Source organism: Entamoeba invadens (genome assembly GCF_000330505.1).
Source record: "Entamoeba invadens IP1 unplaced genomic scaffold scaff_1105074725867, whole genome shotgun sequence".
Lineage (NCBI taxonomy): Eukaryota > Evosea > Mastigamoebida > Endamoebidae > Entamoeba > Entamoeba invadens.
The window spans coordinates 39036-52937 of record NW_004443675.1 but is presented as its reverse complement, the minus strand read 5'-3'; the positions used below and the strand labels follow the sequence as shown (position 1 = coordinate 52937).

At 28.7% G+C, this 13902-nt stretch overlaps 4 protein-coding genes across 4 annotated transcripts; 1 reads left to right on the top strand and 3 right to left on the bottom strand.

Annotated features, from left to right (window-relative positions):
* Positions 1-335: 335 nt before the first annotated feature.
* Positions 336-2870, bottom strand: EIN_432460 (serine/threonine protein kinase ppk15, putative; the record flags this gene model as incomplete). Its single annotated transcript, XM_004260427.1, has 3 exons — positions 336-1818; positions 2031-2131; positions 2391-2870. The coding sequence occupies 3 exons, from the start codon at positions 2868-2870 to the stop codon at positions 336-338; spliced, it is 2064 nt and encodes a 687-aa protein (XP_004260475.1).
* A 3310-nt stretch (positions 2871-6180) lies between these two features.
* On the bottom strand, positions 6181-8178 carry EIN_432450 (hypothetical protein; the record flags this gene model as incomplete). Its single annotated transcript, XM_004260426.1, has 1 exon — positions 6181-8178. The coding sequence occupies one exon, from the start codon at positions 8176-8178 to the stop codon at positions 6181-6183; it is 1998 nt and encodes a 665-aa protein (XP_004260474.1).
* Positions 8179-10200: 2022 nt separating this feature from the next.
* Positions 10201-11322, top strand: EIN_432440 (hypothetical protein; the record flags this gene model as incomplete). The annotated part of the gene is made up of 1 exon (XM_004260425.1): positions 10201-11322. The coding sequence occupies one exon, from the start codon at positions 10201-10203 to the stop codon at positions 11320-11322; it is 1122 nt and encodes a 373-aa protein (XP_004260473.1).
* Positions 11323-11365: 43 nt separating this feature from the next.
* On the bottom strand, positions 11366-11902 carry EIN_432430 (hypothetical protein; the record flags this gene model as incomplete). The annotated part of the gene is made up of 1 exon (XM_004260424.1): positions 11366-11902. One exon carries the CDS (start codon positions 11900-11902, stop codon positions 11366-11368), a length of 537 nt encoding a protein of 178 aa, XP_004260472.1.
* Between the last annotated feature and the right edge of the window lie 2000 nt (positions 11903-13902).

Here is a 13902-nt window from a genome sequence, read left to right as displayed (position 1 = left end):
TTTATCACAACTTATAAACAACTAAATTGTTTTAATTATTGTTACCTGAAAAATAATTCCAATTCAATTATTTAAAATTAAAGAAACAAATCAATTTTAACACAAAGAAGCTCCTTTTTAATTCAACCAATTTGAAAAATTCTTGACACAAATAAAGTTATTCTAACTTAACTTTTTAATGTTTTTTATTAAAAAAATGTATTTAAATGGAAATTAAATTAAATATAAGTTATACAATGATAAATTCATAAACTATTATTAGTTAAATTATTTAAAGATATAATATAGTAAGATTACACACTTATACAACACAAATCAAAAATGTTGAAAAATTCTCAAATAGGTGTTTCTTTATCTTTTCCTTCTTGCCCGAAAATGAAGAGTGGTGCAAACTCGAAGTTTTCTTCCTCCTTAGTATTTTTTCGAATTGGAATTGGGATGATTGGAATATTAACGTTTGATGGTTCTTGGACAATAGCAACACTTCTATCAACCTCCCCTTCATTTTGCTCGAGTTTCACGCTTCCCACATCCGTCGCTTTAACTCCTGCGTTTCTGACCAGCTTGAAGTCACTAGCTGGGGTATGTGTCATTCGTGGATTGCAACTATCAAATCTTCTTCTTACTGTCGCCAAACATCCACTTTCAATGAACCCCTCCTCTTTAATTTCCTGCTCTACCATTCGTGGCGTTTGATTTCTTATCAAAGCAAGACGTGCGATGTTTTCTTGACTTCTCAATAAAGATGACCGCCTCATTGTAATGCGTTGATTTGGTCCATTCGACCCACTTCTTCCTCTCTTGTGCATATTTTCAAATGTTTTTCTAAAAGTCACTGGTGTCATTGGTGGAAGTTGTAAAGGATTTGGACATGTGATATTCACCACTTCTCCCATTTGCAGTGCAACAGTACAAATGTCGTAATACTCTGCTGTGTTCAGTCCGTGAAGAATCAACTCATTTCCAAAGCACTTTCGTGTGAATTCTTCTGAAGTTATTGACACAAACGTGCCATCTTCCGCTTGACGAGGTGTAGATAACCCAGCAGGGGGTGACCAACTCCCGAAGAATTGACTTTGAGTGATGAAAGGGTGGCAAAGAGCTTGTGATGGGGTCCACCGTTTCATAGGATCGAACTCGAGCATTCCCTCTATGAAGTTCAACAGTGCTGCTCGTATTTCTGTTGTGTTATTAATTTCGTCTCTCAAATTGTTTGATACTTGCAGTGGAATTCTCATAATGAGTTCTCGAAGGGTTTTGAATTTGTAGTATTTCTTGTTCGGTTCAAGACGCAAATGATTTTCAATTTCATATTCAAATGGTTGTTTCATAATATATCGCGACGATTCTCCACTCCCCAATTTATTATAAAAAGACGAAGTTTTTGTTCCTTGCTCCAGCAACCGACTTGGAAAATTGCCGAGCATATCTGTTATTTTAAATAATTGATTAAATTCTGAGGACCCCGGAAACAGTGGTATTCCTAACACTAACTCGGCACATATACATCCAGCACTCCACATATCAATGGAATTATTATAAGGAATACCTAATATAATCTCTGGCGCTCTATAATGACGAGATTGGACATATGTATAAAGCGTGTAATTATCAAAACAAGCTGACCCAAAATCAAGAACTTTAATCCCATTTGTCGTTGGATCAAATACCAAATTTTCGGGTTTAATATCACAATGAATAATATGAGCGTCAAATAAAACTTCGAGACATTGAAGTAATTGTGTCATATATCTCCGGACGTCTGAGATACTAAATCCTTGATATTCATTCTCTTGCAACATTTGATAAATATTTGAACTATAAGTTAATAAATTGTATTTTATTAACTTTTTTATTTAAGTTGCTATTTCACAGTGACTTAATATTTAAAAAGAAACACTTTGATATTTTTAATAATTAATAACAACTGATATGGACTTTTTATATATTTTTGTGTTTCAATTAAAATGGTATTACCCAAATCACTATATTCTTTGATTTTAATAAATGATATATAATTAATAACAAACCCAAGCAATTCAAATACTATACACAAGTGATTACAATACAAAAAATGATCCAACATCCTTACTGTATTTTTTGACCCATCTTTGTCATACACATCATTCAACTGAAAGTTAATTGAATTTCATTTCATTATTATAATTAATTTATTAATAAAAAATAATTGAAGGGGTATACTAACTTGTCGAATTTCAAGATTTGATGCAAAAATGTCGAATATTCATTTGAATTCCGTTTTTCATATTTTTTTACACTTTCAATCCAAAGCGTTGAACATCGAAAATCAACGACTTCTTTTTGTCGAATATTTCAATTCAAAGTATTCAAAATTAAAATCCTTTAAATTATAAATAAAGAAAACAAACCATTGACAAGATCGATATTTCAAGCATTCCTTGTCGGAAATACGCTCCTTTCGATTTAAGTATTTTAACAGCGACTTCTCTGCTTTTCGATAAATCCTTTGCTTTAAAGACCTGCCCGAACATCCCACACCCCAGCCGGTCTTCTATTTGATATCTACTCACCGTCTCCGGATTCGCAGAGTAATATCTTCCTTCATAACTCGTTGCACTTCCCAAGACATCACCAACTTTTACTATCAAATCGTACTCCTCGTTATCGAAGCCCGAGTTTGTCGTTTCGTCTGTGATTTCTGAAAGGACGGAAATTGTTTGGTTTGTGTATGGCGAAATCTCGTCGGGGTATATGTGCCAATAAGTTTCGCGGATTCGTCCACTCAGTTGTTTTGTGACTGCACGAGTGTCCGGGTGATGGCGGTTGTCTGTTTCTAGAATGCTTTCTGTTGCGCGAAAAACAGAGGACGACAAATTGATGTGAGTCATCTGTTTATTCTTTTTTATTTGATGGGTTTTCTTTTTTCTCTGGTTTGTATTTCTTTTTCATTTGATCGATTTTTTGTGGAAAAAGATTCACTTCCAGAATTATCGAACACCAATTGATAAAAAATTAAGTCTTTTCGACACGTTTCGACGGGATTTTTAATAATAAATCTATTATGGTGGTTATATTTTTAATTTCAATTTTGGTACACTTTTGGGTCTTTTTTTTCTTATATAATAAAAAAAAACTATTAATTAAGATTAGTTTCATTGTATTGTATCAAAACATCTTTTTTTTCCAAAAAAAATTATTTATATTTGAATTTAATAGTCTCAATGTAATAAAATCAATTATGCTTTGTTATTTGTTTATTAAATCCAAACAATATATTTAATATCAATTGGTTTATCTCATATAAATAATGTTATTCTTGTTGTGAAACTCCATATTAATATAAACTCCAAACTAAAATTATTTTATTTAATAATAATTAAATAGTTATTAATAAAATCATCAAAAAAATTGAACTGCTTAAAAATAATTATCCTTTTAATTGCATAAACCCATTATCCATTCTGTTATCATCAAACTCGTTAATTTTCCATATAACAATAGAGTATCCACTGTAAATAAATACAGAGATGACTGAATAACACAAAATGATTATAGAACAAGACACTGTTGGAATGAGATCTTCTTTGTCGTTGTCTTCATTTTCATCTCGACATTCATTGCAACGACTATACTTGTTAGTATCATCATTAAACACTTGGGGACATTGGCATAAAAAATATTTTCCATTATTGTCGATATTTGTATCAATACAACACTCTTCCTAATGGTTATTATTTCATACAAACAACATGTATTTCAATAATAGAGCCAACAAAATAAATTTATTATTTTTCATTATCCAACGTTTGTATAATTAAAGTCAATTGTTTCAAAAAGTTTGCATATAAAAACTTGTGATGAATAAAAATAAAAAAGTAACATACTGTTTTCTCAAATTCACGCATTTCATCGAGTGTGGGTTCAAAGTCCTTATAAATTGGACAAAACATTAATGAAAAGAAAATGATGTTGATGAGACACAATGATAAAATAGGCGCGTTAAGTGAAGCCACCCAAATAGTGTTGATGTGTTTTGTAGTCATCAAATATGTCATTTCAAATACAAAAACTGCAGAGATTAAGCCACTTGCACAAGAAAGACCCACTTCAAGTCCAATTTTACTTATAAATTCGTTTCTTTTAATACCCATATATGACGCGAATGTATCCATTGCACTTACCCCCATCACAAATCCAGTTAAAAAGGTCAACTATTTATCATTAAGTTTTATTATAGTAATCAAGTCAGATTTCGTTATAAAAAGTGATTTTGTTATCATCAATTTAAAAATATATTTTTTTAATTTAATTAACAAAATTAATTAAAGTAATGAATTGGCAATGGATTTTGAAAATCAAAAGTTTTCTTTGTTTTAAATTGTGGAATTAAAGCCCTCAAAAGGTTTTTTGAATATATTTTGTATTTAATATTAAATCGAGTCTTTACAACAATAACAAACAACGCCAATACCACCCAGAAGAGCAAAAAACACTATTGAGATGATTTTACAAACACTCAAAGAGTGTTCAGACATGGCTATGGATTTGTTTTTTGTAAGTTTTTATTTTTTTAACCACAATAATTTTAATAAATTAACAAGTTGATTTTTTTCATTTTTTATAATTTAACAAGTGTTACAAAATAAAAAATAATAATTTATAGGATAAAACTCTTCATTATAATCGAATAACTCGTTATACTAAAATAGGTAAAATAAATATTTAAAATTTTAGACTTTCTAATAAGAATATAAATGAGAAAAATTAAAATATTTTATATTATTATTGTTGCTATAACTTTATATTCCATTTATTTTTACAATTAAAATTTCCTTTATTTTGTCAAACAACGAAAACAATCTAATAAAAGAAAAATGCCAGACCTTAAATGTTGACTTCCTGATTGAACAAAAATTATAATAAGTTGTATAGAACTTAAAACGGATTGAGTTAAATTATTTTTTAAAAATAAACTATATTTTTGAAGTGACAAAGTGTTATTATAATTAAAAAAACGAATTGTAATACTATTATTTATTACAACTAAATGACTGATAATTCACAAAATGGAAGGATGTGGATAGACAGCCGATTGGTCTATTGAGTTTACCCAATTAATGACTCGAAGCAACCGTTGGAAATTGTTCAAATCGTAATTAACAATTTTAACATTTTCAAAAGTCAATTGTTTTGTTTTTCGTTTATTTGTTTGATTTTTTTTCAAAGTTATTTTCGTTTTTTTCTTTGTAATGGATTTAATTTTGTTTGTTTTTGGGTTTGGGAGAGAATTTTTAATAGTTGTTATGTCTTATAAATAGTCGTCAATTAACCCCAAATTGAATTCATCAGAAGAGTCTTTTTTATGATTAAAATCGATACAATCATTGTTGTATTGATTTGTACGCATCAATGAAGGATGCGTACTTATCACTTTCATTTTCTTGCAAATAAAAAGTGTTTAAATGAGTTAATATGTAAATTCCTAATGATTTTAATAAATTATCTGTATAATTGTAATGATTTTATTTTTTTCAAAAATTTTATTTGATTGTTGATATTAGTAATATACTGATATTTAACTATTATTTATATGATTGGTAAACTTTATTTTATTATTAACAACCATTAATTATTGGTTTTTATTTTTATTTCTATTAAAATATTAAAAAACTGACCAACCAAATAAGAATTCAGTTAAAGATATTGAGACACCTTTATTTGTGATTAAATCTTTAATTTAAACACAATATAATATGTAAGTTACGACCGTAATTGATCTCTGTTGGTTTTACACATTGACACTTTCACTTGGAAATTGATTCAATTTACAAATAAATTAAATTAATAACAAGCCTTTTTTCACAATAACTGAGTTTTGTAAGTTACTTGACAATGTTTTATAGTTTAAATTTGTTGTTATAAAAACATAAACTTGTATGCTACATTTACGTTTTTGATAGTTAAATCTTGGATTTTGTTAAATCGACTCTATAATTGATCAAATGATATGTTTAATACCTTTCAATTGTGAATTTTTATTTATCATATAAAAACAAGTATTTTTATTTTTTATTTTGTTGTAGTATTATTAATAGTTATTTTAATTAAATAAAATATCATTAAGAGTACAAATTAAAATTGTAAAAATCAACACGTATTAATAATAAAAATCATAATTAAGCGATTTCCATTTTGTGCTCAGACAAAGACCAAAAGTGCAAGAGCAACAATAATTGTGATTCTCAAAGCTCCATTTTCTATCACCGTTGTATCTAACACACACTTCCCGTCTTTATCCATTACATAACGATCGACACACCCAACAACTTCACAAGAATTTCCATAAACCCCATTATTACAAATATACCCCAACACTTCAGTATCCGTGTTTGCGCACTTTGAATCCAGTTTATAAGTTCCGTTCTTGCAATTTGTTTTGTACAAGTTATAGATTTCGAGTCCTTTCTTTAAGAATGCAGTTATAGAACTTTCTGTTTCGTCGAATGATTCGATTTCAACGTAATTATCTGGATGGTGGACTTTATATTCATTAGGCACTTCACTTGTTGTATCGACTGGTAAACTTGGTAAGAATGAGATACCCATCTCAAGACCATAACTCGACAATGTGACATCATTACCATTATTGATATAGACGTCCTCTATAACAGCTGTTGGAGATTCTCCGACGTCTCTATAAGTCGATTGCGGGAGTCCGGAGTATGTTGCCAATATCGCCGCTTTTTTCTCTTGGAAATGTTTTGCAAACAGTGAACACGCAGAGAAGCAAAAATGGTCTGTGAAAACGATGATTTCATTTGGACTTCTGACGTTCTTCATTTGATATTGCGCGTTCTCCGTTTCCATATATGAGTCTTGTGTATGTGTAAATTCAACAGAGCCATATAAATCGGTGATTGGTTCATCGTACCAGCTTCCCATACTCTTTTCTGTGTAGACGTAGTCACTGATAGGCGTTCGTGTTTTTCCGGTTTTAGGATCAATTAAAGACTGAGCATATCCGTTCCTCATCACGTTTTCTGAGCTCTCAGATATCCTCGCGATGTATCTTCTGTTATATTGAGAATATGGGGATAACGTTTTCATTAAAATTTCCTCACAAATTAAATATCCGCCCCCGTTGAGTGGTAATACTATAACTATTGGGTCCTTATTAGTGTCAAAGAGTTGAGCGCATTGGTTGGTTACTGTTAAAAAGTCGTTGATTTTGTCGGGAGAAAATGATTTAACGACCAACAAATTGACGTTAGACCCATCGATAGTTCTTTTTCCACATGAAATGATATCACTGAGGGAGTAGTCATACAAGTTTCCCGTCTTTCTATTCAAATTTTTGAAGTCTTCATTGGTAATAATATCAAGTGGGGAAAAATGAGGCACTTTTGTTGAGTTAGTAATTCGATTTTTGTGGTCCAATTTCCTTTTTCTGACGTCTTCCAACGCACTTCTTACACTTTCAAAGTCGGCCACATCCCCTTTCAAATTACTTGCGACTTGACCCGCGTCAAACAGTTTCGACTCAAAAGAGATCGTCTCGCCGTCTGAAAAGGTCAACACAAAACTCAAATCACTTTGTTCAAAAGGGACGTATTGATACAACGAGAGTACAAATGCCTTTTTAAAGTACGTGACAGCGCCATTTTCATTTTTGAGTCTATAATACTTTTTAGCGAAAGTAGTGATGAATTGTATAGCGCTTACTCCGTTGATTTGTGTGACTTCAGTGTTAATTTTAGCAGTGAGGGAGTTCATTAATGTTGTTCCAAAGAATGTAGAAGGTGTTTTAGAGGCGATAGATGATGGGATATTTAAGAAGATCTTTTTGTCTTTAAAATAGAAAGACGTTGGGTTGATGGTATACATTTCGGCTGTGTGATAGTTCTTTGGATTTTTGGCAAAAGACAAAGACAAGTGTAAATCTCTAGACCCGCCTATGATTTGATTCATTTTAATGAAAAATGGGTACAAAGGTATTTGAGTTGTAGTTTGTTGAGAGATCCATTCACCCAGAGCCGTCATGTCAGTGTCCATATCATAAGACTCAAAGTACATTGAGTTGTCGCTCGGTTGAATTGGCGATTTACTAATATCTCTGAATGCATACGCCTGAAGATTAGTGTTGAAAACAGTGTATATTCTCGTCGCATCATTTTTGGATATTTTGTCGAGATTCATAGAAGCAAATCCTTCTTGCAAAGTACATAACTGGCAAGTCGAGTAAACCGTTGTTATTAATAACAGAAGTGTTAATGGGTATATCATTACCGATAATTAATAAAGTTTCATCTCATAATTTAAACATTTTTCTTATTTAGTGATTTAATTTTGGATTCCTTTCTATTTAAAAAAGTTCGAAAGTCATCAACACCATTTTATTTGTATTGATCGATTTTTTATTAGAATGAAAAATGTATTTATTATGTCATAAACTTCTAATGTTGTTTTTTGAATCTGGAATTTAACTTTGTATCAACCATTTATTATAATCATATTATAAGAAACTATTCGATTAAAAACAAAAAATAATTTATTGAGGGGTGTATTGTTATAAAAATACTTTGACTTTTGAATGGGTTTTTGTAATGATGTATTTAAATATTTTAATATTTAGTTATACTTAATTATTGTTATGTTATTAACTTTTCTTACCTCTTTGATTTCGTTTTTCATAATAAAAAAGATCATCGTTGTTTTACATAAAAAAGTCGATAACATAACTTTTTTTAACATTATTTTTTTCAATGTTAAAAAAACATTTTATATTTTCACAATTTTATTTGTTTTTTGTTATTACAAAACAAATTATATTATATAATTCACTATTTTTTGGATAAGAAAAAAAAATACAAAGATTGTGAAAAAAAATAATAGACTGGTTTATACTATTATTTGTTAATTAAAAGAAAATCCAATGTTCGAACAATATATCCATTTTACTCATCACAAAGCATACCTCATTGAATTGTTTAGATGGTATATATAGTTAAATAATCACAATAGATTTGGTCGGAAAACGATGTTCTGGGTTTTTTGGTGAATGAAAATTGAAAAATATCGGGATCGTGTACGAAATATAAAAATCGTTGTTCCAGTTTTTTTCCCAAAATTTTCAAAATTTTACCTTATTTACAATTTTTTAAACAATTAATTGTGTATAAATCTATAGAAAGGATAACATTGGCGATAAGGACAATGTTTTACAACAAACTCTATTATAATTATTCAAATATACAGTTTGCCGAATCAGCCTTCTGCAGATTGTTTTTCAAAAATAACCATAATTAATAACAATTCAAACCATTTTTAATAGTATTTTTTCAACTTCAAATAAATATATTTTTATCCACAGGATTTTATTAATACACCTTCTGCAGTATATAATTGGTCTTATAAATATCAAAAAGTGAAAAAATAAAACCAAACTAAAAACGAACAATACTCAGTTAACAAACAAATTACATAGACACTGAGCCAGACAACATTCTCGTGTTTTCAATTAATTTTAGTAACAAGGTGATAGCAAAATTGACGGACTTTAGAGATGTAAATGTATGATGACCAACATTGCATTTACTTAAAAGGTTGGTACACCAACATACATGGCGCCTAATATGTTAAACATAGAGAAGAAATGCAGATATCTTTTCTTTTGGCGTTACGTTATTCGAATGTGTAATGTGGAAAGACCCATTCCAAAGGAACGGTTTATGTTTGGATGAATATCGTCAACTTTTTTGAAACTGAGAAAGTTGCCAAATTTAAACGACGGCACTTGATGTTGTAGATGATATGCAGTACCACAACCTTTATAAATGAATAAAAATTGTTTTTTACTTTAATTAGAAAATATTAACACTTTTTAATTATTTTGAATTATAATTATTATTATTTTTGTTACGACTCATTTACAAAAAATAAATTATAAATTTTATGTAAATTAATATCGATCCAATTATAGCTGCAGAAGGTTAATTCTTTGCAGAAGTTTGTTTCGTCTAACTGTAATATTATTATATTTTTTCATTCTTCAATGGCATTTTTACAATGATTTTTAATCAAAAATAGATCTAAAGAAATATAATGAAAATGTTATTCAAATTGTTTGAATTATTATGTTTTCAACATCATGTAATTCCTCTTCAAAATATATTTTATTAAAAAATAATTTAACAATAAACTGAATTATTAAAAAATAAAATGGGTAATAAATCGTGTAAAAATGTAACACCAGAAATTAATTTTCGAATTTTTGTCTTTGATTCCTCTTCAACCGAAAAAAAGACTATAATTCGCAACCTCACTGATGAAAATCCGTCCAATTCATTTTCATTTGGTTACGAAAATTACAAAGTAACAATTAACGTTTTTTGTGAAGAAGAAAACGAACATTTTGATATTCATTTACAAGTAACTTTCTCGACTTTTTTTATTTTATTAATTGTTGATCAGACGAATGTCCAGTCACTTGCATATGTACAAAGTAAATACCAACAAATAAAAGAAATGCAAAAAGACAATGAAAATTATTTACTTCTTTTTACAAAATGTGACCAAGTAAGTGTTTTACCGACCGAGGAAGTAACTAAATTAGTAAAAAACGTTGGTAGAACAAACACATTTTATTTAAAAGAGGAAGGTGACTTTAGTACAATACGAAAAGATTTGATTAATGCTTTGAAAAAAGTCATATCAAATGAAAATCAATTTGCTCCTTGCATGAAAAAACCCATAATTATATTATACGATGAAATTTCTGATATCACCAAAGCTAAATATACCGAATGTATAACACAACTATCATTGAATACTTCAAAACTCGAAATAGGAGAGACTTTCCCCAAATTTGAAGTATTAAGAAGTGATGGAAATAATACGACATATCAATGCACCTTTTCATATTTACCGAGAGGAAAACAAAATTGCACATTACTTTTAAATGATAAAGAAGTTGAATATCTTTTTTGGGAAGGAAAAACGACTGGCAAAATTGAAGGAAAAGAAATTTTTGTGAACGACATCAACGAGTTTTGTTTTCTACTTGAAAAGCTTGGCCTTGATATTAGAGAGAGAAATGATTTTATAGTGTACTGGTTAAAAGAATTGATTAAATATAAAAAGATAGGTGTTCTTTTAATCAATGAAGAATACGAAAAAGCAGCAAAACTTGAGGTAAGTGGATTTGACAAGCAATTACGTGTAGTTATTGGTTTTTTCGAAGCTGATGGAAAAGACATAGATAATGTTGATACCATTAAAAAGGTTGAAAGGCCGACTGGAAAATATATTGTTGAATGGGGCGCTTTTGTTATCGAAAATTAATTAATTTTTTTATTGTTAATTTGTAAATTAAAAAAATAAAGGATCACTCCATTTTTTTGCTTTCATCATCTTCCTTATCTTCTCTTTTTGGTGATGTGGTTGGATGTTCTTTTTCTATTTTTCTTGATTTACTTGTGTCTGTGGTTCCAGAACTTTCCCCAATTTCTTCTCTTCTTCTTTTAAGAGGATGAGGTCGACTTTTTGAAAGAGGCTCCTTTCCTTTTCTAGAAGTTGTTTTAGGGGGTTCTGGTATTGTTTGCGTTGGGATTTGTTGTGGTTGTTGTGTTGTAATTTGTGTTTTTTGTTGAACTGTTTTACTTGTATCCATCTTCTTTGTAACAACACCCGAAGTACTTGGCTTTTCAGTACTGTCTCTTTCAATATCAATTCCTTTTAAAATGTCGTGAACTGTTATTCCATATGGAGTTTTGAAAGTCGGAGCTTCTGGTTTCTTTAAAGGTAAAGGTGCATGTGTTGTATCCAAAAACAAATGCTTAAGTTGTTTATACAATTGACCACTTTCATCACTTACAACAATTAATTTACCAATAAGTTCATCTAGTCTTGATCTCACTTTCATATAAAGTCCATCTTTAACAAATCCAAATTGTTTGGCGAAGTTATAAATCAGAGTTGTTTTCAGTTGATAAAAATCTATTCTAAGCAAAAAATTACTTTTCATTTGCATTTTAATATTTTCATCAGCATTTGTCTTCATTAACTTTTTGATATTTTCTTTTATATGAAAAATGAAGTATCCATACCCCTGGTCTATTTGGTGTAAATTATAACATAAATCAAGATATTTGAGAAAAGAAACAAAATCACTTTTTGTTGCTGTTTTTGAATCAAACAACTTCCTCAAATAATTATTTACATACAATTCAATATTTTTCATTTCTTTGATTGCCTGGACTAATTGTGATGGAAACACTTGTTGATTAGAGTGAATAATATATTCAAAGGTTTCAAGTGCGCCTGTATATTGATATGAAAATGTTAAATATTGTGATATTTGTTGCAACAATTCAAAAGGAATAGGTTCAATCTCTTCTTCGGTTGTAGACGGATTCATTGCAAACGTTGTGAATAGAAACGCAAACAAAATATTCATTATTTGATATTTATTAATTACAGTTTAATCACAACAAAAGCAACAACAGTCTGTTTTTTATAATTATCTGGTCTCTAACCTTAACTGGAAAAACTTTTTGGACCATTCAAATTGAAATATTTCGGGAAACCATCCCAAAAAACCATCTTAATTGTTTCGGGTTTATTCACGTTTCACCTAATGCCCGATGTTTAGACAAAATTTAATTTATTTTTTTTCACTAGATTACGTTGAAAGACTGACTCTATTGTTTTTCATTGATTAGTTTGTTATTGTATTTTCAGAGGACAATGAAATTCTAGTGTTTCAATTTTTTTCCCGATGTATTCCTGTTATTAACATCTAAAAACGGAGGGACAACGTTTAGAGAATGATTCAATATTATTTGAAGTAATAAATTGTTTTTTGAATAATAGTTTGATGTTAAAATGTAAACAATACTAAATATTTGAAATGATTTTTTTTAAATAGTATATTTGTATTTGAATATATTTGAGCAAGGTATCCCAAAACACTTTATAATTTATTAACTGTATACTCCTTTAGCTAACCGAACTAAAGTTAGTCGAGGAATAAAATTTTAGCTAACCTGATTATAATAAATATATTAATTATTATAATTTAGAAAAAAAAAATTTAAAATAACAATCAAATAAAATAATATAAATTAACCAATAAATATTATAATAATATATAGTTCATTTATTAAATATTAATATTATTATAAGTAACAAATGTTATAATTATAATTAATACATGAATATAATACAGTTATGATAAAAAATAGTGATGGTTATTAACTTATTTTTTGTTTAACTCACTTGTCAAAAAATGACTCACTTCTTCACCTTTTGACTCATTTTTATAAAAGTAACTCGCTTAAAAAATAATTTACTATTTCAATGGTTTTTTAAATAATAAAATAAAATACAGTCATGCGAAAAAGCTGTCGCGTTTGGAAAAACCTGTCTTGAAAAAATATTTTATAGTAAATTTATAATTACTTACTATACAGTATAGCTTCTATTCGATTTATTTGCAGGGTCATTTCACAAAAATCGAATAAAAATATTCGGCATTTCCAAATAACATTTTCTATTTTAGATCATTTGTTTATACAGTCGATACTCTATCGGATTGGAATGATGGGAAAATGGTTTTTCCCAAGGATTGGAAAATAAAAAGAAAATTTTATTTTTAATTTCTATATTTTTTGGCATTATTTATTTCTTTTGACAAAAACATAATTTAAAAACGTAAAATGAATATTTTAACAGAACAATAATAAGAGACACGTGTAAACATATGAATTTATTTGTCATTATTCATATTTTAATTTGTATGTTAAAAACACATAAACAACATAATGGATTTATTATTGTAGTATCTATTACAATACTTAATATCTTAAATCAAAAAAGATTCTCGATATTAAGCAGATAAAAAACAGATACAGTCTGTCTTAA